The following is a 27,153-nucleotide window of genomic DNA, read 5'->3' as shown; positions in this document are numbered from 1 at the left end:
ATCACAACTATTCCCTACTCCCAAGCTATCTGTATATTTGTGCGAAAATTGGCTTGAAATTAACAAGGTATAGCGCACACAGCAACAGCGGTGCCGTCTAACACGCAGCTGCAGCAGTGAGAAAATGGTGGCGACGGGGAAAATGGCTTGGTCTTATAGGGTAAGGACATGTGACATACACTGCCAATGACACATGCCCTTGCTTGTGTGAAAAAAAGCACTTCGCTCCGTGTGTGCGCTGCTGATAGGCTGACAGATTGCACCTCCCCACTGCAAATGCGGGAAAGAGAAAAAAAATGGAGATCTTCATTGTTCCTGCAGAGATCCATCCCCTGCCCCTCCCCCCACCCCGCTGTACACTCAAACTGCGTATTAACATTAATTTTCATCATTACTGAGAAAAAATCCAGTTATGATTTTGGTGCACGAACAGTTATCGAACATAACCTCGAACAGCCGAATTTTTCTCAAATTGTTCGTGTTCGCCGAACGGCTCGAACACCGCCCAAAACAGCTCGAATTTGAGATTGGCGAACAGTTCGAGTAGAACAACGCTCATCTCTAGTTGTAACCCGTAACTGTCAAAAAATAAGGATTTGTTCCTGCATAGAATAATGAGCAGCCAATGCGTACCGGGCTCTTCCGAAGAATATGTGTTGACGATATAGGCTCTAGGTCTATACCTGATAACGTGGCGTGGTAAGAGGTCACAGGGAAATACGCCGCCAAACATACTCCGAGTAACGGGATTTCGGCTCCAAATGCATGACAGTTGCATAGTATTCATTATAGACGAAGTCCACTGCGGAGTCACAAAAGTTTAATTAAAGTCGTATAGGACTTCTCGACGTTGGTTAATCTCCAGTACAGCAGTGTTGACCGCATAAAGGATCATATTCACCGTGTGTGGTGTGGCATCCGCAAAATGAATTTCGGCCCGTAGGTTACCCGTTTTAATGAGCGAAAAGTGAGCGCTGGGTTCCTGATCCGGCGACAAATCGAACGCAAAGAAAGTGTAGCCGCTCATAAAATCATCACGGTCTATGCTTTATCCTGCGTCGGCTTTTTGTTTTCCGGAGATGTGAACGAGAGCCATATATTCCCTCACAGCATGTTCAGCATCAAAATTAGGGTGAAACGGCTTGGCGGGGATCTGCAGTCCGTCCAAATACAGAGCAGCGTGGTTGATCCTATAATGGTGAAAGCAAAGTGGGTTTTTCTGGTAACTGCCGCTGAAGGCCTCATTGTCCACAAAGCAAAGAATCACCGTTTTTGGTATCTGGCCCAGAAAAAGATTTTCATTATTACTATTTCTCGTTCCTCCAGGGATGCTATAGACTTTCAAACAGGCTCTGTCTAGAGTGTATTTAGCGGGGCTTGATAGAAGAGCTTGGCTGTGACCGATCCTGACGGCTGGAGAGACTTGTACTCTCTTTACGGTAAAACTGGTATGGATTGATTTTCCCATTCTAGGTAACATTTTTAGCATGACGCAGCAAAAAACTATTCCCAGGCTATGAAGTAACATTAACTAGCCATATCAATCAATACAATAATGTTAATGATTATTGGTTTCTGACAAGATAATTAAGGGCATTCCTTAATTAACTAGCTAATATAGTTATACATGGTAAAACTGGTATGGATTGATTTTTCCCAACCTAGGGAACATTTTTTTAGTATACCGCAGCAAAAAACTGCTCACGTGACATAGTCAACCGTGCATATATATCCGTGCGAATTGTTCATTCAGATTATCAGAACACTCAGTCTGAAGAGGTGACATGATATTGAATACCGTCTATGTAAGTAATTATCTTTTAGCATATCATGGGGCTGTATAATGTTTATTTAATACTGAATGCCTGATTGTCACCATTATTATGTCTTGTATTTTAATTGTAATTGTTGTAAGTATTTTATAGTTTATGTGCTTATTTTGTCGCTATATATTGTATGACGTTATGCGTTTGTTACAGATGAACCGTAAATTTAACGATCACGGCGCCGGCGAAGAGCAACTCATGGATAGCCAACTAAGTAAGTAAAGTTTTAGAGAGAATGTGTGAAAATGACGTTATAGGATGGGGGATACCTACCACGCTTTTATTTTATTTTAAAAGCTAGATTCCTAGACGCCGATATGGAAGAGGAATGCCACGCAGCGACACAGTGTCTGATGACTTAAGCACAACGTGAAATGGTCTCTGGGGGGGGGCCATCATGTTAATTTCAATCTAGCGGAAGATCCGCAATACCCAGACTCACAGGAACTACTGACCGAATCGCAGCAATTGGACGCTGAAGTAATGGCTGAGTGGTCCCAGGATAACTCCAGGACCTTGGATATACACAGCATACCTATGTATGGTAAGTCCGGTAACAAAAAGCTCTTTGTACTCTACATTATCTTGTGAAGTTTTGCTGTAATTCGACGTCTATTTATTTCAGAGAGTTTCATAGATTGCACAGTCTCTGACGATGACCGTCCGTCCGCCACCACCAGAGACGATGAAGCTTGTACGCAACAACATGTATATTCAGTCACAGGCCGGGATATCTGGAGCCCTACGTACCCGTCAACATCTACGGAAGGTATTGTCAACTACAAATGTCGCCGTGCTCTACAATAGAACGGACAGCTGTGTGGTAAATCACTGGTTATTTATTTCAGAGACCATCATCGATTTAAACGGATCAGACGATGAAACAGAAGACAAAGAAAATGCTTCACCACTCAGTACCGGTACAAGAACCGAAGAAAATTATACACACCCGTCAACATCTTATTCATCCCCCACCCAACCGCTCTGGAGACCTATCAACCTGACGTGTAAGTTTTTTAAACCGTACTAATCCGTTACAACAATGTTTACTCTCATTTTCCTATTTTGCCAAGATGCGCCATAGATTAATTACGAGCTCTCCATTTTCTTACTCAAACGCGCCTAGAAAGACAGCACGTAGACAAGCCTTCAGAACTATTTTTGAGAAAAAAGAATTTGAACGCAGGCCACCGCTGGAACATCTGTGGAAGCAACCCACTCAACTTAAAGAAGTAAACCCTCCGCACCCCTCAGAGCAAAAAGCCACAAGTAACTCATTTCATCCAAGCCATAAAACCAGATCTGTCAACAAAAGCGGCAATCTAAATGCAGGAACCTCGACATCCCATGATTCTGAAGCAATCTCTGCAGGACCCTCAGGTAGGTCAATGAGTATTGAACCAAATACTACATCACAGAAGCCTAAAGTTCAGAAACGACCGCGTAACACCACAATAAGGCCAATAAAACCTAAAAAACAGAAAACTCGAGACAGTATATCATTGTACAAACAATGGCCCCTAGATGTAAAAAGAGTATTTAACAACCTATACAGTCATACCATGACGCTTATCAACGCACACAATCATTTAGCTTACCTGTTGGATCGTTGTACAGAACTGTCCGCACAGCGTCCGGATAGAGCCAGCATTTCAGAAATAATGGCTTTAGTACCGCTGTACACAGAGGCTGTTGAAGCCGTTAAAAACCTATCGAGGGCTCGTACATTATGACTAGGCATGACGGGTCGTGGTATGAAACGCAGACCCCCGCGTAAAGGTTTTTTCAATAAACCACGCGTCATAAAACGTTGTATTAAAAAAGCAACAAACGCTACACGCGCGTTAAAGAGGCGAAAAAAACTAAAGAATAGGGTAAAGCGCACTGCTATTGACTCACCACACGTTACGCAAGGACGACCCCCACAGAACACTACAACACTTCAGCTTTCGCCGACAGTCGTCACTGAGACGGCAGAACGTGAATCCTCGATAGATTCTCAATTCCTAGACACGCCGCAGAATTCCGCGTCGGATACACCTACAGTCTCCGGCGTTGAAATCTCGAACGATGATCGACAAGATGCAGCGCCACAGTTTTCACCTCCTCATACACCCGCCATAAGCGAACATTCACTCTTTTTGGAACACTTATTTCATGTTCGTAGGGAGATGAGTAACCTCAACGCCTATTAGTATATCAATCATTTTAGATTTGTGAATTTAGACCGTATACGCTCCTTTGAAGAAAGTTTGGAGATCATACACGGTTCTATTCAAACGTTACTGGATAGGATCGTGAGGGATATCGAGCCGGGCGACTTTATACAATTAAGATTAGACTAAATCCAGTCTACGGTTTTAAACAATGTAGAGAACAATTTAACGCGACTGCTTTCCTAAATGCCGTGGGCAACGCGTTGCAAAGCAACGCCGAGTGCATAGCCGGCGACTGCTTGAAATTGATAGTAAGCGTCGTTAGGAATAGACGGGGAGGTATAAAATGCAGACAACTGAGATCTATAGTTTATACACAAATTATTCATCAGAAACGTCAAATGTTGTTTGATTTTAACAATTACGGCTCTAATCAGTGTTTGGCCGCGTCTCTCTACGCCTTACTGGCTGAAGACGACCTGCCTGACGATGATTTAATGAAACGTGCGGCGGAGCTGCACAGAAGTTTGAAACTACCCGACGATCAACTAGTGAGCTTTAGCGACATTAGAGCGTTTGAGACTTATTTGAACGTTACCAATAAAGTTCTATACTTTAGTCAGGGAGACTGGCACTATTTTCACACGGATAAAGAACCCACAGACAAAATATTATATATTCTACATCATGATAATCATTATTACGTTATAAAAAATATAAAAGGATTCATAGGAGCTAAATTCTTTTGTGAAAAGTGCAGTTCTGCATTTCATCACAAAAATAATCACTCGTCAATACTTTTGCTCTGCGTGTCAGAGGTCGGATTGCTCTGATACAGCTGCAGAGCATCGGCAATGCCCACGCTGCCGTATATTTTGTCGTTCATCGAGCTGCTTAGAACTCCACAGAAGTCTCGCTGAGACTGACTGGCCATTTTGTAAACTTAAATTTTTCTGCGAGCGATGCTATCGCTATGTGCCCCAAATCGTAGATGATGGACACCGATGCGTCGGTGTACGATGCTCCGTTTGCGGTGTTCCGGTGAGCAGATTTGATAATCATCTATGTTACATGCATTGCTATACACCGAAGAAATCAACGGAACAATACATCTTTTTCGATTTTGAATGTACGCAAGAGACGGGAACGCACCATCCCAATTACGTTTTTGCCACAGATTTGCACGGGATATCTAGCTGGGAGTTTGTGGGTAAAACATGTACTACCGACTTTGTACATTTTTTTACAAAGGGTGGGTATGTAGGTTACACTTTTATAGCTCACAATGCTGCTCGATACGATTCCTACTTTATTGTTAAAGAGCTGATCCGTGAGAAGCTGCGCGTCAACATGATAGCACAAGGCGGTCGCCTTTTGTGTGTATCATTACCCGATTTAGACATGAGATTCATCGACTCTTTAAATTTCATTCCCATGAAGCTCAGTAAGTTGCCGCAAGCTATGGGATTTTCAGGGTCACTTTCCACATTTTTTTAACACTGATGAAAATCAGTCTTATGTAGGGCCTATGCCAGATGCTAACTATTATGGCGCAGAGTACATGACGCATAGTGAGAAAAAGGAATTCACAACATGGCACGAATCAGTGAAATACAATATGTTTGATTTGCAAGCAGAGCTCAAAGCATACTGTCAACAGGACGTAGAGGTCTTGAGACGCGCCTTCGTAGTGTATCGCAAGCGAATCGTAGAAATGACAGCCAAAAAACAAATACAGTTCTGTAAGCGCAAAACTAAATTTACTGAAAATCTCATCAGTATAGATCCGTTTCAGCTCACGACACTGGCATCTGTTTGTCTGGCCATGTACCGCTTTAAATTTCTCCCCGAAGACAAAATAGCCATTTTGCCTGGGGATAATTATTACAAAAAGCACAAATGTTACTCGTCCCCAGCTATTCAATGGTTAATGTACGTAGCACATACAGAGAACCTAGATCTGCAACACGCTTTGAGAGGTGGTGAGAAAAGATTAGGAAACTTTTTTCTAGATGGCTATGCGAGAGTCAGCGGTCGCCCTTCGGCTTTTGAATTTCAGGGGTGTTTTTACCACGGGTGTCCCGTTTGCTATAACGATAATGACACAAACAAACTCACAAAGACCACTTACTGGCAATTGTATCGAATGTTTAAGGTGAAGAAACGTTTCTTGCTTCAACAGTGGTTCGACGTCCGCGTATTGTGGGAGCACGAGTGGCGAGAGATGGTTGAAAAAAGCTCTGACCTACAAGCGTTTCTGCACAACATGCAGTTCCCTGAGCCTTTAGAGCCTCGCGACGCTCTGTACGGTGGTCGTACTAACGCTATCAAACTCTATCACAAACAAGAACCCGGTGAAACTATAGAGTACTACGATTTCACCAGTTTATACCCGTACGTCAACAAAACAAAAGTGTACCCCGTAGGACATCCTAAAATAATCTATGACCACTTTGGTTATATCAAGCAGTACTTTGGCATCGCCAAAGTGAAAGTCTACCCGCCCAGGGATTTGTTTTTCCCTGTGCTCCCTGTTAAAATGAACAAAAAATTGATCTTCCCCCTCTGTCACACATGCACGTTGCATTCAGAAGCGGATCCCTGCGCTCATTCAGAGGAAGAGAGAGCTCTGACGGGTACGTGGTGCACGATAGAGGTAGAAATGGCTTTGGAGAAGGGCTACAGGCTCGCACACATTTATGAAGTGTGGCATTTTGAGGAGACGACAACCGATCAATTTGCGCAATACATCGATTTACATCTTAGACACAAACAGGAAGCCTCGGTGTATCCCTTGTGGTGCACGGATGAAACCAAGAAAAAAGACTATGTAGCCGCCTATCTTGAAAAAGAAGGTATAAAGTTAGACCCCGATCATATAGAACCAAATTCAGCTAAAAGACAAATCGCCAAACTATTCTTAAACTCTTTATGGGGAAAGTTTGTGCAGCGTTCTAATTTACCTACCACCAGCGTCGTGAACAACGCCGATGAACTCTTTGAGTATGCCTTTCTCCCGTACTATGAGATTTCTGAGTTAAACTTTATCAGTGACGATACGGCGACTGTCAATTGGAAATACACAAAAAAACACGGCAACGTCAACAAAAACACCAACATTTTCATTGCATGCTTCACTACAGCTTATGCGCGCTTAGAATTGTACACCCTTCTAGACAAACTGCAGGAGCGCTGTCTTTACCACGACACAGACTCCATCATTTTTGTAAGTCGTGACGGCGAGTGGCAGCCTCCCTTAGGTGATTACCTGGGTGAACTCACCAGCGAAATACCCCAGGGGAGTCACATCACAGAATTTGTATCCGCCGGTCCGAAAACTTACAGCTACAAATTAAACACGGGTGACACGATCTTGAAAGTGAAAGGTATCACGCTTAATATCGCTAACGCTGGCGTTATCAATTTCGAAAGTCTAAAAGATTTAGTGTTAGCTTACAAGAACTCTGCAGATCCTGGAAATGAAAAGACGATCGTTGTAGAGCAGAATGGTATTGTGCGGATCAAAAAGTACTGGGATATTGTAACGTGACCCCTACGCAAAACTCAACGCTGCGTCTATACCAAGAGGCAGTTGTCTGATGACTTTACTTCTTTACCCTACGGGTATTAACGATGAATTCCCTTTTCTTCAAACAACTGATGTACCTTTATCTCTGCTACAGGTGCAGAATACGCTACAGACTACCGTACCATCAAACGACCTACGCGTAGCTATAGATAGAGTCGTGAAGTCTAAAGAGAAACGTGCTCGACGAATTTACTCCGTGGCGCAACAGGTCTTAAACATGCAACATCATGGATCCCCGGTTACAACACCCATTCTCATGCATTCTAGCGGGCCCCTCTAACTCAGGAAAATCCTATTTTGTCAAACAGGTTTTAGCTCACGCGACAACACACTTATCTCATAAACCCGATAATATTGTTTGGTTTTATTCTTGTTGACAAAAAATGTACAATGAACGGAGTCATTCCTTCCCCAGTATTCGTTTTATCGAAGGTTTGCCGCAGACGTTTGTAGATGACGAACTATTCCCGCCTGACATGATCAACTTGGCGGTGGTGGACGATCTCATGGAGGCCGCTAGCTGTAATTCAGAACTGGAAAAAGCATTTACTAAATACGTTCATCATAGAAGCTTGAGCCTGTTCTATTTGGTTCAAAATGTTTTTTGTCAGGGGAAAAAGAGTAGAACCATCACCTTGAATACCAAGTACATGGTTCTATTTAATAACCCCCGCGATAAAATACAAATTGTGACGCTAGCCAGACAGATGTATCCGAGGAACTCGCGTTTCTTCTTAGAAGCTTTCGAAGACGCTACGCGAGAGCCTTATGGATTCTTGCTTGTAGATTTTGAGAGGTGATACGCCCGAGGAATATCGCTTAAGAACTGGTTTGTTTCCACCAGCTTTACCAGCAGCGTACGTTCAAAAAGGTAAAACTCGTTCTAAAAAGTGAATTTTTTACACTGCTGTGATTATTCATACCCGTAACCTTCATTCTGTCAACATGTCTGAGAGAGTGAGGCGTAACTGGGCTCTCTTGAAAAAGCTGGTGAAAGCAAACGCGTCGGAGAGAAAGCTTATTCTGAAGACCGCCGGCAGAGATTTAATCGCTGCCATAGCGGAAATAGCTCTCAATATTCTGAAAGGGCGGCTTTCTCTCAAAGAGCGCCAAAGAAAAATATTACAAAAATGGCGTAGAGCTATAAGAAATCTGAGTGACAAAAAAAGTGTCCATTCGGAGAAAACAGTATCTATTGAATCAGCCTGGAGGCTTCATAGGGCCGCTTCTAACTATTGAAATACCGCTAATAACGAGTTTAATAACCGGTAGATGATGGAACGTGCTGAGAAAATGTACTTGGTTCCGGCGCATGAGATAAACAGACTAAAAAACGTCGGTCCGCCGGTGCCTACCGTGTCAGACGACACTCCAAAGGTTAGACGACGAAATCGGCGACATTCTACGCTGCACTGATTTGCCTGATGACGTAAAGATTAAAAGATACACCAAAATACTACAGAAAAGTTTGCTGCATGCTAAGTGTGAAGGTTCTGAACTTACACGTTTAAACCTTGTGATGCCTCCTGATGGTGAACAAGCACCATCACCAGCGGGTGAAATAGAGATACGCCCCTCTGCCCCTCAGTTTGTAGATCACCTCAACCCCCGTTTCCGAAAAAATGTAGATATACTACTCAACAGTTTCTTGCAACACAAAGACATAGCTACATGGACTGAGAAAGGTGAATTTGTCTACAAAGGGACCGTCATTCCCGGCACCCATATGTTGGACCTTGTACGGAGCACTCTGCAAAGTCACGGACTAACCAAAAAGAACACTCCACAAGAATGGGACGTTTTTATGAGGGCTATGAACATACCTTCGACCGTGATCGGTCACCATACGACCAGAGACGCTCTGAACGAATTAAAAATGATGTTGAGTGCACCGTCAAATCCCTTCAAAACACCATCACAAGTATTCGCTACCTCAACGCCAGCCGCTAGAGGACGTTTGCTGTCGAAAAACAGAGAATCGCGCCACTGTCGCCGAGCGCATGGTTAACTTTTTAAATATTAGCATTGAAATGTATTGTAACCTATAGATTTGCTTGTATAATGTTGTATTTTGAAATCTATTTACACCTTTTTCCATTTCTTGATTTGTGTATACCTCTAAGTGAATCTACAATAAATGTATATTTTTTTAAGCACTTTTATTCCGTCATTATTATGAACACTACAGAATGCTAACCCTAGGGATCCTGGGGCTGCCTTTTCTCACAAAAACATGTCTTGACATGTTTTTCTTACATACGGCGCTTACACATTAAACTACAGCCTTGGGTGAAGGGCATGTGGGCGGTCATGGGGGACGTAACAGAGGCTGAACATGGGCTGCTTCCGGGGCGGGGACGGAACTGACGTAACAGGTATTGACACACATAGGGGCGGGTAAGGGTTTGGTTCCGGGGGCAGGGACGGAACTGACGTAACAGGTATTGACACACATAGGGGGGGAGAGTGGGCGGAGAATTGGGAGGAGAGGGGAGGGGTTTAGACCGGAAGTGGAGGCGGGGCATGTGCCAAAAAGGGGCGGGCACCTGTCAAAAACTGGAAGTGGGCGTGTTGACGAGAGGTGGGTGCTCTTACTACTACTCGGGTAGACCGAGCAATAGGGAGTGAGCGAGACCAGAAAGCACATGGAAGTAGATCCTCTCAGAGTGCAGCATTCCCACCTGCAGGGTTATAGGTTCTGTGACGAGCAGGATGGTCACCAGAAGGAGTCTTCCATCCACGGAAGCGACTGCCAATGGTTCAGCGAGAGGTTTGGTGGGAATGTGATATTTCTCTACCAGGGACTGGGAAATGAGGTTCCCAGCAGCTCCGGAATCCAGGTGTGCAATTTCAAAGTAGCGGTTCTCTCCCCAGGAGATAGAGACGGATAAAGTCAAGGACGGAGAGGATTTACTTTTGCCTAGGATGACCTCTCCGAGTGGTCCTAGACTCTGGAGTTTCCCGGCTTCACCGGGCAGGAACGGATCAGGTGCTCCTTACTACCACAGTAGAAACAGCTCCCCTCGGTTCGGCGAGTTTCTAGGCGAGACTTGACCATCTTGGTCTGGTCAATCTGCATAGGTTCGGTCGAGCGTGCCCGGGGAATTGCGGATTGTGAAACCGGTTTCTGAAAAACAGGAGCAAGACGAGGAAATCTTCTCTCCCGGGCAACCTCCTTGGTACGTTCTTGGAAACGGATGTCAATCCGGGTAGCTAGTGACACCAGGTCATCCAGGGTGGTAGGAATGTCCCGACCGGCTAACTCGTCCTTAATCCGACCGGAAAGACCCTCCCAGAAGACGGACACCAGAGCCTCTTTGTCCCAGGCAAGCTCAGAAGCGAGGGTACAGAACCGTATGGCATATTGGCCCACTGTGAGACTCCCTTGGCGGAAACGTATGCATAGAGGAGGCAGAAGAGGATTTTCATCCTGGTTCATCGAAGACTCTCTGGAAAGCAGCGAGAAAAGATGATAGATCGGACACCAGGGGATCCCCTCTCTCCCACAGGGGATTTAGCCATGCCAGTGCTTCTCCGGTGAGGTGAGACATGATGAACGCCACCTTGGCCCGTTCGGAGGGAAACTGATGTGCCAAAAGTTCAAAGTGCAGCGTGCACTGGTTCAGAAAGCCCCGACACGAGATGGGGTCACCTCCAAAACGAGGAGGTGCAGAAAGCCGGGGACCTGGGTTGGATGCCGTGGTATTGGGGGGCAGCGGCGCTTCCGGAGCGGGAGTCGCACGTCGGGGCGGACACAGGTGGGACAGACAGCGTGTCCAGGTGGGAGTTGACATTCCGCAGGAAGTTCAGGATGGTTTCCTGTTGGGATCTCTGACGAGAAACCTCCTGGTACAGGTCAGAGAGCGAAGGAGCTTGGGGGCCACCGGGTTCCATGGCCCGAGCAAATTGTTACGGATCCGGATGGTGGAACCTCTGTGCTGCGGTGCAAGGAGGGACCCAGAGGGACGTAACTAGGTATCAACTCGGAGCGACCTAGGTCGTACGACTGTTACGGATCCGGATGGTGGAACCTCTGTGCTGCGGTGCAAGGAGGGACCCAGAGGGGCATAACAAGGTATCAACTCGGAGCGACCTAGGTCGTACGGCGGCTATCGACTCCGTGACCAGGGAGGATCTGAGCAGAGGGACCAGGTGCTACTCTGGGGACGACCTTGTAAGGGAGCAGGTGACTCCCACGGTACAGATGGCAGTGACTGACCGGTACTGCAGATGGGCACAGCAGGCAGGCTGACGAGTGATCCAGGTGGATGGACTGGCAGACACGGCAGGCGACAGGCGGGAGCCTCTAGGTAGGCTGTCAGGTGGTCACGGCAGGTGACAGGCAGGAGCCTCTAGGTAGGCTGTCAGGTGGTCACGGCAAGTGACGGGCAGGAGCCTCCAGGTAGGCTGACAGGTGGTCACGGCAGGTGACAGGTAGGAGCCTCTAGGTAGGCTGTCAGGTGGTCATGGCAAGTGACGGGCAGGAGCCTCCAGGTAGGCTGACAGGTGGTCACAGCAAGTGACAGCAGGAGCCTCCAAGTAGGCACGGCAGGTAGCGGGCAGGTGCTTCCAGGTAAGCAGGCGGGCAAAGACCATAGACAGACTGGTGGACTGAACGGAAGACAGACTGTCTGGCAGGAGAGTAGTCAGGCTGGCGGACTGGACGTCAGGCTGGCGGGCAGGACTAGTAGTCAGGCTAGCAGCGGGACCTGAGGGCTGAAGCAGAGGTAAGTACACTGTGCATCCACTATTGCTCGGGCACCTCCATATTGGAGGAGGTGCCTTATATATGGGAGGACCTCTGGCAATTGGCCGGGGACTCCTTAGGGCGGCGCGCGCGGCTCCTTTAAGCAGCAGCAGGAAGAGGAGCGCTGGAGAACGCCGGGCGGGGAGCGCGGTGGTGAGAGGGACGGCGTCTCTGCCTGGCAGGGGGCAGAGACGCCGATGCTACACGTTGCTGATATGCTTGTTGTTTTTATCCTTTCTTTGTTCCAACAACATAAGCACCTGTGCTTTATACCAGTGGCAGACACAGACTGAAGATGGCCCCTGTGTAAAAAAACAGAACATGGACTTCTTTATGTCTGTGACAGCTGCTTGCTGCTTTGGATGTGGATGTAGGACCCTTCCACCCTCGGCCCCTTGTGTGGCGGCACAAGTTGCACCAATCGTTTCTCCACCTCTGATTCTAATGTTCCCGCAGCAGAAATAGCCCCATGTTCTGTCTACAAGGCATCCAATTTAGAAGGAAGTCTCTAAAGCAAATGTCCTGCTAATTATAACTGGAGCAGCACTATGTAACTACCTGCTGGAAAAAAATATGCAATCAAGGCCACATACAAGAGTATAAAGTCGTATGTATAACTCAGTCAATTGTAATAAATACCGATTATACACAACAAATCACACTAAGCATAACTACAGCTATGTCTCATGTTGTGGGTTAACCTAGTCTTTTATCATGTACTAGCACTTATGTAGTATATATGTAGAGTTGCTTTTGTTGTAGGGTTGAGCAGTCCATAGGAAAAGTTGTTCAAAAATGTATTATCACTGGTTGTCTGACCTCTGCGACCACCACCGATTCCAAGAACAAAAGTTCTTAAGTTCCCTGTGTGACATGAGTTGTAGTGCACATGACGAGGCATGAACACTCACACTACATTCCCACATGGGACTGTTGGGCACCCCATTCTTGGGGAACTCCAGCTATTATACCTTCATCACTTATTTGGTGGATAGGTGATAAATGTGTTTTGTGGAACAATGTCTTTAATAGTTATAGTAGGCAAATCATGCCATACACATCTAGCTTTTGTTAACATCAGATGATCATTTCCAACATGACAGATCACGGTAATATAAAAGTTTAAAATAATAGTTGGCTAAAATAGTTAAAGGGAACCGTTCATGTAAAATAATGCTATTAACCTGCAGATATAGGGTTAATCTGCAGGTTAACAGCATTCCGACACCGTGCAGCGCCGGCACTGATGGCCCCGTTGCTGAGATGAAATTAATAGTGTTGAGCGAGTATGTTCTGTTAACCCTTTCGGCGAGTATGCTCGGGCCGAGCTCCGAGTATTTACAGCTGCTCGGTTATATGGTTGAATCGCTCCCGTGTGCATGATTTGCAACTGTTTGACAGTTTTAATACATGTAAGGAATGTCTATTTCTTACACATTCCTCACATGTAATAAAGCTGTCAAACAGTTGCAAATCATGCACACGTGAGCGATTCAACCATATCACCGAGCAGCTGTAAATACCCAGAGCTCGGCCTGAGCATACTCGGACAGAACATACTCGCTCAACCCTAGAAATTAACTTTATTCCCCTCTGCAGCGTTCAGCTTCCAGTCATAGAGAAGGAGCCAGCACGGTTTCGGGCAACGCTCAGTGTATAGAGAGCGTTGGTTGCAACCGAGCCTCCGGCACTGACTGACAGCCAGCCTAATGCTGATCCTGCTGTCAGTCAGTGCCGGATTTATTGCAATATTATATTATTTGTAACTTTTACACAATGCATTTTGGCACAGAGAGAAGCATATTGCACTTGGTTATGAAATATAAATATTGTTTATACCAAAAGATTTGATCCTTACCAAAGAAAGTACATGAAGAAATAGAATAGCAGGAAGTAGGCATGCAGTATTACCTGTCAGCAGCATAACCCAATGTCAGAGCCCCTATCAAAAATCCCAAGTTCAGTGAAGCTTGTGTCAAGTCAAGTTTCCATGCATCTTTGCATACCAGGTTGTACTATTGGAAAACAAAGCACACACCTGTTAATTCTTCTGAATAAATGAAAAAAATTACAATAGTAAATTAAAAGTAAATTACCATTTTATTGAATTTGAAGAGAAATAAAAATTAAACATATGATACAATACAAATATAGGTAAAGTAATGTAAATATATAAATGGGGTCTATTGCTTTTTCGAGACCAGTTAGTAATACTCATTTTATTGAAAAATGCCATTGCTTATGCTTTCTAGTATAAATGCTAATCTAAATGTAATTTGAAACGGTGCATAAGAAAATTACATGCCCTCTGCAAAAAGCAGCTGGAATGCAAAGAAAGATAAGGACAAAAATACATTTTAGGCCACATTCCCACAATGAGTTTTCGGTGAGTTTTTGAAGCTGCTTATTTTCGAAAAAATGCAAGTAACCTATTTTACTTTATGGGTGCAGAAATTATAGAGAAAATCTGCAACATCAAAAACTCACTGAGGCCTCGTGCACACGTTCAGTATTTGGTTAGTTTTTTACTCCAGTATTTATAAGCCAAAACCAGGAGCGGAACAGACAGGAAAAGTATAATAGAAACACGTCACCACGTCTGTATTTTCTGCCTACTGTTGGATTTGGCTTACACATAAGAACGGAGGTAGGTAAAATATTCTCTAAATACTCAACGTGTGCATGTGGCCTTACTTGTCTGAAATTGGCTGTACCCTTGCTACATTTTCATAGCACTTCTCCTGACTTCTTTTGTATATATTCATTTTATTTTCAATAAAAGTTATGGCAACTTTACATGCATACTCACCAAGCCAGAATATGGGCACCTATTCATTTAACATCTGTCCATCATTGCCAGTTTTGATCCTCATGACAGCCCCAATTTTCGTATCAGATATGTATCATCTCATGTGTTAATAACCTTGGAATGCTTATACTTATTCAAAAGTGATTCTGAATTTTTTTTTTCATGACAGCTATTTTTATTTATTTATTCTACTCGCTTATGTAGCGCAATCATATTACACAGCGCTTTACAAACATCATCACAGTCCCCATTAGGGCTCACAATCTAAAATTCCCTATCAGTATATATTTGGAGCGTGGGAGGAAACTAGATCACCCCAAAGAAACCGACGCAAAGACAGCGAGAACAGACAAATGCCTTGCATTATATGCAAGTGGTAAATTTAGGTTGATATGTTTCACATTTATTTATAACAGAATCTGAAACTCGCCAAAAATATTCCAAATCTATCACTTTTCCAATATAATTTCTATGCCCTGTAATGTGACTGTTAGACACATAGTGGATGGGACATAAACTTGGAGTAATGCTTTATTGCATATAGGACTAAAAGGGGTTTATCGGCCACAACAGGTTGATTATGAGCAGCTGAACAGCTGCTCACCATCTCCACTCCTGAGTGTGGTTCACTTGGTAAAATGAGACCCGTTTGTCTCACATGTGTTGTGTGTATGGCGGTGTGCAGATTTCCTGGACTGAGTGCCTTTGCTAAATGACTAAGAAGCTGGACTCTAAGCCAGGCGGGCTAACCAGCACTGTTGTTTGGACTTTTTGCTTTATGTTGTACTTTGAGCCGGACAAGGTCTGTATTTGAGTTTCCTGCGATGTGGTTTATGAGGACTGCAATAAACCAGCTGCACTTTTAAATATAAACTGTGATACCTCATGTTGCTCCCAAGCGAGTAGCACTCTTATATTTAGTATTAGAATTGCGGGAAGCATTCCCAGGGAACAAATGTGACTGCTACAAAAGTACTGCATGTCGTGGGTGAAAGCAGCTATAAGCCAGAGAGCAATGTCAGACAACATGAAGGACCTGATTAAACACCTGGTGCAAGGTCAGCAGGAGCATCAGCAACAGCTGGCACAACAGGAAACAAGTAAGCCGCTTATGCAACAACTCCAGCAGTACCAGCAACAGCGCAAACAGCAGCAGCAGATTGAATTACTCACAAAGGCCGTTCATAGCACGACGGCAGCTCCGATTCCAAGGTCAGCTGATGATTGACGGTGAGGAGAGCCTTTGAGAAAATTATCCCAGGTGACTATTTAGAGGCCTTTTTTACTGTTTTTGAAAGGGTTGTCGATAGGGAGAAACTCCTGCCAGAGCAGGGGTGGGCAGAAGTCCTAGCCCAATACTTTATGGGGGAACCACAAAAGGCCTACTATGATTTAGCCTTACAGGACGCCAAAGAACATGAAAAATTGAAAATAGAAATTTTGGCGCGCTGACAAACGCAAGAAGCCTGACCAATAAGGCGGATGAGCTGCAGGCGCTTATATCGGAGGAGAGGTATGACATCGTAGGTATAACAGAGACTTGGCTAGACGATAGCTACGACTGGGCGGTAAATTTATTAGATTATAGTTTATTTAGAAGGGACCGGAAACAGGGGAAAGGCGGAGGAGTCTGCTTATATGTAAAGTCATGTCTAAAACCCAGACTAAGGGAAGATATAGGAGAGGGAGAAGAGGGGGTCGAGTCCATGTGGGTAGAGATAGAGGGAACTAAAAATAATAATAAAATATTACTGGGGGTCTGCTATAAGCCACCAAATATAACAGAGGAGAATGAGAATCTGCTATTAGGACAAATAGACAAAGTAGCAAAACATAATGAAGTGATTGTAATGGGGGATTTCAACTACCCGGATATTGACTGGGAAACAGAAACCTGTAGATCTCAGAAAGGAAAAAGGTTCTTGACAAATATTAAGGATAATTATCTCTCCCAACTAGTGCAGGAACCAACGAGAGGGAAGGCCGTGTTGGACTTAATATTGACTAATAGGCCTGATAGAATAACTGAGGTACAGATAGGGGGGCACCTAGGTAATAGCGACCATAATATTATCGACTTCAAAATGCCCTTCAGTAGGGTTATCAATAAGGGAACAACAAAAACATTAAACTTTAGGAGGGCGAAGTTTGATCAGCTGAAAGAAAGCCTTCAACTTATTGACTGGGACAAAGTTCTTAATCAAAGGAATACGAATAGTAAATGGGAAACCTTCAAAAGAATTCTGAATACTCAGTGCGAGAGACATATACCGTATGGGAATAAAAGGGCCAGAAATAAGAGGAAACCAATATGGTTGAACAAGAACGTAAAAGGGGCGTTAAATAGCAAAAAAGAGGCATTCAAGAGATTAAAACAGGAAAACAGTAAGGAGGCACTAATGTGTTACAAGGAAAAAACGAGAACCTGTAAAAAACAAATAAAAATAGCGAAGGAGGAAACAGAGAGACGTATTGCTAGGGAAAGTAGATCAAATCCCAAACTGTTCTTTACGTATATAAATAGTAAAAGGATTAAATCGGATAATATTGGACCGATAAAAAGTGAGGAAGGCAAAATCATAGAGAAAGATGAGGATAAAGCTAATCTATTAAATAATTTTTTTTCGACAACTTTCACAAAGGAAATCGAACTAACAGGAGAAATGAGAAGTGACAAACTTAATCCTCCACTAAGTATGACAAATCTAACCCAAGCTGGGGTACAGAAACGCCTCAGTAACATTAAAATAAACAAATCACCAGGACCTGATGGCATACACCCACGGGTACTAAGGGAACTAAGTAATGTGATAGACAGACCGTTATATCTTATATTTAAGGACTCTGTTGAGACTGGGTCTGTGCCACTTGATTGGCGACAGGCGAATGTAGTGCCAATATTCAAAAAGGGAGCGAAAAGTGACGCCGGAAACTATCGGCCTGTGAGTCTGACGTCCGTTGTGGGCAAAATTTTTGAAAGCTTCATTAAAGAGGCAATTACGGAGCATCTTGATGCTAATAATCTTTTAATCCCGAACCAATATGGATTCATGAGGAATCGCTCCTGCCAAACAAACCTGATTGACTTCTACGAGGAGGTTAGCTCTCGAGTAGATCAGGGGGAACCAGTGGATGTCGTGTATCTTGACTTCTCAAAAGCGTTCGATAGCGTGCCACATAATAGGTTGGTATACAAAATGAGAATGATGGGGCTGGGGGAAAATGTCTGCAAGTGGGTAGCTAACTGGCTAAAGGATAGAAGTCAGAGGGTGGTTATAAATGGAATATACTCAGATTGGGTAAGCGTCACTAGTGGGGTACCACAGGGGTCTGTACTAGGCCCAATGTTATTTAATATCTTTATTAACGACATAGTCAACGGGATAAATAGTAAAATATCAATATTTGCAGATGACACAAAGTTATGTAAAACAATTAATACAAAAGAGGACAGTGCAGACCTACAGAGGGATTTGGATAAGCTGGGTAGGTGGAGCATTAAATGGCAAATGAGGTTTAACGAGGAGAAATGTAAGGTCATACATATGGGAAGGAAAAATGGAAGTCACCAGTACTCACTGAATGGGAAATCATTGGGGAATTCAGAGATGGAGAAGGACTTGGGCATCTTGATTGATAGCAAACTAAATTGGAGTGCCCAAAGTCAGGCCGCTGCTGTAAGGGCAAACAGGGTAATGGGATGTATCAGAAGAGGTATAGCTGCAAAGGATGAGAACATTGTTCTTCCACTGTACAAAGCACTGGTCAGACCACACTTGGAATACTGTGCTCAGTTATGGGCCCCAATATATAGAAAGGATATAAATGAGCTTGAAAAGGTACAAAGGAGGGCAACAAAATTATTAAAGGGAATGGAGGGACTGCAATACCCAGAGAGGTTGTCAAAACTAGGACTATTCAGCCTGGAAAAGAGAAGGTTGAGGGGGGACATAATAAATGTGTACAAATATGTTAGGGGACAGTATAGAGATCTTGCCAGGGATTTGTTCAAAAGGAGGGATATTACGGTAACAAGAGGGCATTCACTAAGACTGGAAGAGAAAAGGTTTCAGCACCAGCATAGGAAGGGGTTCTTTACGGTAAGAGCAGTGAGAATATGGAATTCACTGAGTGAGGAGACGGTAATGTCGGATTCACTACACCAGTTCAAGCGGGGACTGGATGCATTTCTAGATACCAGGCAGATTTCAGCATATACTTAAAAATAAAATAAAATAGTAGGTTGATACAGGGATTTATTCTGACTGCTGGTTTCAGAGTCGGGAGGGAATTTTTCCTCAGGTGAAGATTGGCCAAATCATTTGGGGTTTTTGCCCTCCTCTGGATCAACTTTAGCAATTACAGAACTAACAGGTCGAACTTGATGGACGCAAGTCTTTATTCGGCTTTACAAACTATGTTATGTAAAGACTGTCAGGGCACAACGAGTCCACCATTGGGCATATCACAGGGGCAAACCCCCTTGCTCCCAAATGTTTGATCTGCTGCAGCTTGTCCAAAAATGTTTGCAGCCGGAGTCCTCTACACCAGCGCAGATGGTAGAGCAAGTGGTAATGGACCGTTTCGTGCACTATCTTCTGAGCCCGATGGAGACTTGGGTTGCCCAGGGAGATTCCCAGAACGCCGATGACTTGGTCGGACTAAACGAAAAGTATCATAGAAAAGCATCAGGGGGTCAATGGTTCCTTGGAGAGGGAACCCACTGCATACTGGGGGGGTAGAGGCTAAAAAGGGGGTGGGGCATCCAAAGTCCAAGGGGGCAGAGGAGGACATGCTGAGGGTCTCAACGGTGGATATAATTTGCTGGAGAAGGTGGGTGTCCACTGCTTTCACGGGGATGCTAAAGACTATCCGGTGGCCAGAGCTGTCATTAAGAGGGGACTTTGTGTTGTTTTGGGACTTGTGGGGAAGGGGCAAAGACCTTGATTGCTCAGGTAAGTGACAAGTTGGCCCTAAAGAAGGTTGGAGGTAGTATTCGCACAAGCCGACATTTAAGAGATTGGGATAACCAGAGAAAATTTGGGGTCCACCCAACATAGGGACCTAACTCTAAAAGAAGAGTTGAAAAATGTAACTGTTATAAAGGGCATCACACAGGAGCCGGGGCAGACACCAGATTTCCTTATTTTAAGATTAGTGGGAACTTATTGTATCGGATTATTAAGGTCAGAGTAGAAATAGTGGAGCAATTATTGGTACCAGGACCCTATAGACAGAGGGTCTCAGACAGGGCCCATTCACATGTCTTGGGTGTTGACAAAACCCGAGAAAGGGTCAGGAGGTTCTATTGGACCAGATGTCACTGGGAAATTCTAAGGTATTGCAAGTCCTGTCCCACCTTCCAGTTAACCGCTCCCACCTCTCACTTCCAAAATCCCCGCATTACATGGCAAGAAAGGGACCTCGCTGAAACTCCATGTTTGCTGGTTAAGCTAGAAGGGGACATTAAAGACTTCACAATAACCGAGAGGTTGTCAAAGGCCCAAAAACAGCAATGTTGGGAAAACATGGGACATGTTCTCAGATTTTCTGGGGTGTATAGATGTCATAGAACACGAGGTTCTGACAACCCCATGTGCGGATGAATTCTAAGCACTACCAAATTCCAGAGGCCCGTCGAGAGCAGATCTCCAAGGAAGTAAGCGTATGCTGAATCTCAGACTCATTGAGGAATCTAAGAGCGTGTGGTCTAACCTGATTGTCCTTAAAAATCAGTCCTTTATTCCATGATGTGGAACAAAATGGTGGCTAGCGGGCTGTGCAAGGAAGAAAAGATGGATGACGGCCGTTTCGTGCTCAGCAGAACCAAACAATAGTTTTCCCCCAGATATGGGAATCTGTGTACTCATGAGAGATTGCATAAAACATTTTGGGTTCCATTTTTTCCTGTTAACTTTGTGAAAATGAAAAATTTGAGGCTTAAACAACATTTTTGTGGTTAAAATATGATTTTTTATTTTCATGGCTCAACGATACAAACTTCTGTGAAGCTCCTTCCAGGTGCTCACATCTAAATAAATTGCTTGAGGGGTCTAGTTTCCAAAATGGTGTCAATTGTGGCGGGTTTCTACTGTTTAGGCACATCAGGGGCTCTCAAAACGCAACATGACCTTTGCTCGATTCCAGCTAAATTTGCATTCAAAAAGTAAAACATGCTCCTTCCTATCTGAACCCTGCCGTGCGCCCAAACAGTAGTTTTAACCCACAATATGGAGTATTGGCGTACTCAAGAGAAATTGCACAACAAATTTAGGGTTTTATTTTCTCCTGCTACTCTTGTGAAAATAAAATATTTGGGGCCAAAGTAACATTTTTGTGAAAAAAAGTAAAAGGTTCATTTTTTTACTTTCACATTGCTTTAATTCCTGTGAAGCACCTGAAAGGTTAATAAACTTGAATGTGGTTTTGAGCACTTTGATGGGTGCAGTTTTTAGAACAGTGTGGCTTTAGGGTATTTTCTTTAATAGAGGCCCCCAAAGTTGCTTCCAATATGATGTGGTCCCTAAAAAAAAATGTTTTTTTAAATTTTGTTAGAAAAAAAATGAGAAATTGCTAGTCAACTTTTAACCCTAACAAAAAAAAATAAAAAAAATGATTCAGATGTAAAGTAGATATATTTTAATTGTTATTTATTAACTATTTTGTGTGACATAACTCTCTGGTTTAATTGAATAAGAATTAAAAGTTTTAAAATTGGGACATTTTCAAAATTTTTATCAAATTTCCAATATTTTCACAAATAATTGCAAGCAATATCAATCAAATTTTACCAGTACCATGAAGTACAATATGTCACGAGAAAACATTCTCAGAATCACTGGGATATGTTGATGCATTCCGAAGTTATTACCACAAAGCGACACTGGTCAGAATTGTATAATTTGGCCTGGTCATGAAGGTGAAAACTAGCTTGGGTGGCGGGTTGTAGGGGTTAATATGAAATATTTTGAAAGTATCTTATATTCGCTTACACTAAATATAAAATGTGTGTGTATATACAGTACAGACCAAAAGTTTGGACACACCTTCTCATTTAAAGATTTTTCTGTATTTTCATGACTATGAACATTGTACATTCACACTGAAGGCAACAAAACTATTAATTAATACATGTGGAATTATATACTTAACAAAAAAGTGTGAAACAACTAAAAATTTGTCTTATATTCTAGGTTCTTCAAAGTAGCCACCTTTTGCTTTGATGACTGCTTTGCACACTCTTGGCATTCTCTTGATGAGCTTCAAGAGGTAGTCACCTGAAATGGTCTTCCAACAATCTTGAAGGAGTTCCCAGAGATGCTTAGCACTTGTTGGCCTTTTGTCTTCACTCTGCGGTCCAGCTCACCCCAAACCATCTTGATTGGGTTCAGGTCTGGTGACTGTGGAGGCCAGGTCATCTGGCATAGCACCCCATCACTCTCCCTCTTGGCCAAATAGCCCTTACACAGCCTGGAGGTGTGTTTGGGGTCATTGTCCTGTTGAAAAATAAATGATGGTCCAACTAAACGCAAACCGGATGGAATAGCATGCCGCTGCAAGATGCTGTGGTAGCCATGCTGGTTCAGTATGCCTTCAATTTTGAATAAATCCTCCACAGTGTCACCAGCAAAGCACCCCCACACCATAACACCTCCTCCTCCATGCTTCACGGTGGGAACCAGGCATGTAGAGTCCATCCGTTCACCTTTTCTGCGTCGCACACAGACGCGGTGGTTGGAACCAAAGATCTCAAATTTGGACTCATCAGACCAAAGCACATATTTCCACTGGTCTAATGTCCATTCCTTGCGTTCTTTAGCCCAAATAAGTCTCTTCTGCTTGTTGCCTGTCCTTAGCAGTGGTTTCCTAGCAGCTATTTTACCATGAAGGCCTGCTGCACAAAGTCTCCTCTTAACAGTTGTTGAAGAGATGTGTCTGTTGCTAGAACTCTGTGTGGCATTGACCTGGTCTCTAATCTGAGCTGCTGTTAACCTGCGATTTCTGAGGCTGGTGACTCAGATAAACTTATCCTCAGAAGCAGAGGTGACTCTTGGTCTTCCTTTCCTGGGGCGGTCCTCATGTGAGCCAGTTTCTTTGTAGCGCTTGATGGTTTTTGCAAGTGCACTTGGGGACACTTTCAAAGTTTTCCCAATTTTTCCTACTGACTAACCTTCTTTTCTTAAAGTAATGATGGCCACTTGTTTTTCTTTACTTAGCTGCTTTTTTCTTGCCATAATACAAATTCTAACAGTCTATTCAGTAGGACTATCAGCTGTGTATCCACCTGACTTCTGCACAACACAACTGATGGTCCCAACCCCATTTATAAGGCAAGAAATCCCACTTATTAAACCTAACAGGGCACACCTGTGAAGTGAAAACCATTTCCGGTGACTACCTCTTGAAGCTCATTGTTATGCACACGCCCGGACTGACTGGCGTGTGCGGGAGAAGTGGTTCCACTGGACCATGGACCGTAGAGTGCCTGGAGGGGCGTGACTAAGTATCTGGCCGATCCGACCAAGGTGGCACGACGGCATACGACGCCAGTGCACCAGGGAGAAACCGGGCAGAGGGACCAGGTGCTACTCCAGGTCAAACTCCGGACACGGGGGTTGACCCACACTGGGATTACTGGAACAGGCAGGTTAGGCTGGCACAGACTGGTGGATGTAAGCAAACACGGCAGGTATGCAGATGGGTGGATACAGGAGAGTATGCAGGCAGGGAGGTACTGGCCGAAAGGACGGGCTGGAGCACAGAAAGGTTAAGACCCAGTACAGACTGGGTCACAGAACCGCAGATGCGGTAGACAACCACAGCAGAGAGGGAACGCCCGAAGCGGTGGGCAAGAGCAGAGCAGGACGGGGCTGCAGGAGCAGCGAGCACAAGCAGGGCAGGACAGGACTGCCAGAGCAGCGGGCAGAAGCAGGGCAGGACAGGACTGCCGGAGCAGCGGGCAGAAGCAGGGCAGGACAGGACTGCCGGAGCAGCGGGCAGAAGGGGCAGGACAGGACTGCCGGAGCAGCGGGCAGAAGCAGGGCAGGACAGGACTGCCGGAGCAGCGGGCAGAAGCAGGGCAGGACAGGACTGCCGGAGCAGCGGGCAGAAGGGTCAGAACGGAGCAAGGCTGCCGGAGCAGTGAGCAAAAGGGTCAGAGCGGAGCAAGGCTGCCGGAGCAGTGAGCAAGGAGTCAGAGCAGGACGGACAGGGCTCTGTTCACACGGAACAGACAGGAAGGGAAAGGCAGAGCCAGATACCCACAGGGTATTTGCAGTGAAGTAGCAAGTGGACCACAAACTCACAAACGGGAGTACAGAGACAACAAGCAGGAGTTAGGTACGAGTTCAGACTCTGCAGAAAAAGGAAAGGAACGGACTTAGAGGCAAAACAGGTAAAGGATAGGAGAGAGTTCAGACTGGAACTGAGTGTACGGAAGAGACCGACACTGCAGCGGGATACAGGAGCGGGTCTGGGAATACGGCCCCCAGAGAGGCGGGACGAACAGGCAAGGAGCGTGTTCAGACAGGACAGACAAGATACAGGAGCGGGTCTAGGTAATCGGCCCCTAGAAGGCGGGAGGAACAGGCTAGGAGCGAGTTCAGACTCTGCAGAAAGATGCAGAAAACAGACAGAGGGAAAAGGGAGACAAGGTTAAAGTAGAAACGAGGCACAGACAACAGGGAACAGAGGAACGGGAACAGATACCGCAAGGCAGGAACACAAACAGGACTCTGTTCAGACGGGAACAGATACCGCAAGGCAGGAACACAAACAGGACTCTGTTCAGACGGGAACAGATACCGCAAGGCACAGACAGGCAGATCTAGGAATACGGCCCCTAGAAGGCGAAAGAACAGGCAAGAAGCGTGTTCACAAGAACAGACCACAGTTAAGACACAGAACTGGAAAACAGGCAGGAAAACAGGATAGGACCTGGCATGTCAGAGACTAAAAGCCGACTGACAGGACACAATGCTCAGGCGCCATCTTGAGGAAGAAGGTGGTATAAATACCCAAAGATGGACAGCAATAGGCTGAAGGTGCAACAGGGGCGTGTCCGCAGCAGGTACAAGAAACAGGAAGTTCAGCGGGCGTCGCCCTATGCAGCCAAAACAGACAAACAGACAGCAAGGAGGGAAGCCAGAGAGACATTCTGGACTGGAGATCAAGTGCGCACTCTTGCACAGTGGGAGATGGACCACCATGCAAGGACGCCGCCAGGTATGTTACACTCATCAAGAGAATGCCAAGAGTGTGCAAAGCAGTCATCAAAGCGAAAGGTGGCTACTTTGAAGAACCTAGAATATAAGACATATTTTCAGTTGTTTCACACTTTTTTGTTAAGTATATAATTCCACATGTGTTAATTCATAGTTTTGATGCCTTCAGTGTGAATGTACAATTTTCAAAGTCATGAAAATACAGAAAAATCTTTAAATGAGAAGGTGTGTCCAAACTTTTGGTCTGTACTGTATATATGTAGCACCCTGAGGATTCGGCTGCTACAGGGGTATTGCACCTCAACCCAGAGGTGTGATATTCCACTCCCGGGTAAGGATGGAGTGTGGAACTGAGCTAGTAGGCTGCATGCACTACACACATCCCATTTCCGGGGAACAGACCGATGGTACTCCCACTAGAGAAATGTGCAGGAACGACAGTGTCTGTTCCTGGCTGGAGTGGGAGGGGGGTGGAACATCCCAGTAGTGTAGGGGCAGATAGGGGGAGCAGCCTGGGTAAAGTTAGGAGCTCATTGGGTACTGGTCACCTGAGCTCACACATAGAGGGAGTATTTAAGGTGGGAACCATCTTAGATCAGGGTCAGTCTGTGAGAAGTCGGTCAGTCAGTCTGTCAGAGTGTAACCTGAGAAGCAGAGCAGAGGAGAAGAGAGAGAGACCCAGAGGCGCAGAGGGGACCCCAAGAGCCCATAAGAGAGCTAATAGGGTGAAGGGTCGGCAACAGGGTACCGGATCCCAAGCTGGCAGAGGCTACAGCACACCTTAGCCAGGAACCGGAGGTCGTGGGCAGGATCTGCCACGATCACCCACTAAATCCACCCGGAAGGCAGACCAAGAATAGGGTCAGGGAGCCCAGAGGAGGCTTGACCAACAAGAGGCCCGAGGGAGCCGGACTTAGGTGGATCCCTGGTGGGAACGGCCAGAAGAAGGGAGAGACAGAAAGGAGCTCAGGACCACACTCCGGAGTTGCCTGGGAGTTGACCGAGTCCAGGACCTGGTGGACGCAGCACGGCTTGGGTGGTCACTGTGACCCGAGCAACACCAGTAAGTAAAACCCTGGAACTGCATTTTATGTCTCTGAGTCTCCTTGCTTCACCTTCACAACCACCATCCTCCACGGCTGACCCCCTGAGGCTATACCCCTCCCGTTGGGGGTTATACTACCAAAGCTGCACTCACATCATCAGCCTCAGTGGACTCTGCTGCAGCGGCGGCCGTATTGACCGCAAATCAACGGGTGGCGTAGTCGACACAAAAGAACATCTAGTAACATCATAAGGACTGCCACACACTGAGTTTGACACCCTGGGCACGGACCGGGTCACAGCCACTCGGAGACTACAACCCCCATCTGATCCGGCTCCGGGTATCCCCCAAACAACACTGGCCCAGGGGGCGCGTCAACTTTGGCGTAGTCGGCAGGATAACGTGCCCGCAACAACCGGGTACTGCGTGCCTGAAGAAAAGTTCACCGTTACCTCAAAAAGAAGTCTCCCGCCGGTTCCGGAGGGTCCCCGCCAACGGACCCCATCACAGGTCGTTTCCCGCCGGTTGTCCGCCATTTGCAGCTTTTTCCCGCCATCCATGGAGTTTCCCGCCACTGGGAGACGATTCCCGCCATTTCCAAAGATTTCCCGCCTTGGAAGAGCGGACGCCATTATGGGCGTGCCAGAGGGTGGCAAAAGGCCACATCCCATCGTGGGCCAGGTCGAAGAATGGCGCCAAAAGCGGAAACCGCGCCCACCAACAGAGACTGTGATGCTGGAAGTGTCCATCAGCGTGAG

The 27,153-nt window shown here is 45.3% G+C and overlaps 1 protein-coding gene across 2 annotated transcripts in view; it reads right to left on the bottom strand.

The window, feature by feature from the left end:
* The window catches only part of SLC22A3 (solute carrier family 22 member 3), a 427,361-nt gene that overhangs the window by 186,600 nt on the left and 213,608 nt on the right, over positions 1-27,153 (bottom strand). For both annotated transcript variants that reach the window (XM_073671408.1, XM_073671407.1), the window contains exon 2: positions 14,230-14,333. In XM_073671408.1, coding sequence (XP_073527509.1) covers positions 14,230-14,333 — 104 coding nt within the window. The remainder of the gene's footprint in view (positions 1-14,229; positions 14,334-27,153) is intronic.

The sequence above is a fragment of the Phyllobates terribilis genome, unplaced genomic scaffold (assembly GCF_046119375.1).
Source record: "Phyllobates terribilis strain yellow unplaced genomic scaffold, ASM4611937v1 Scaffold_3__8_contigs__length_932513732, whole genome shotgun sequence".
In the NCBI taxonomy this organism is placed as follows: Eukaryota; Metazoa; Chordata; class Amphibia; order Anura; family Dendrobatidae; genus Phyllobates; species Phyllobates terribilis.
Note: the sequence above shows the minus strand (reverse complement) of the source record. Positions and strands in the feature narration are given on the sequence as shown.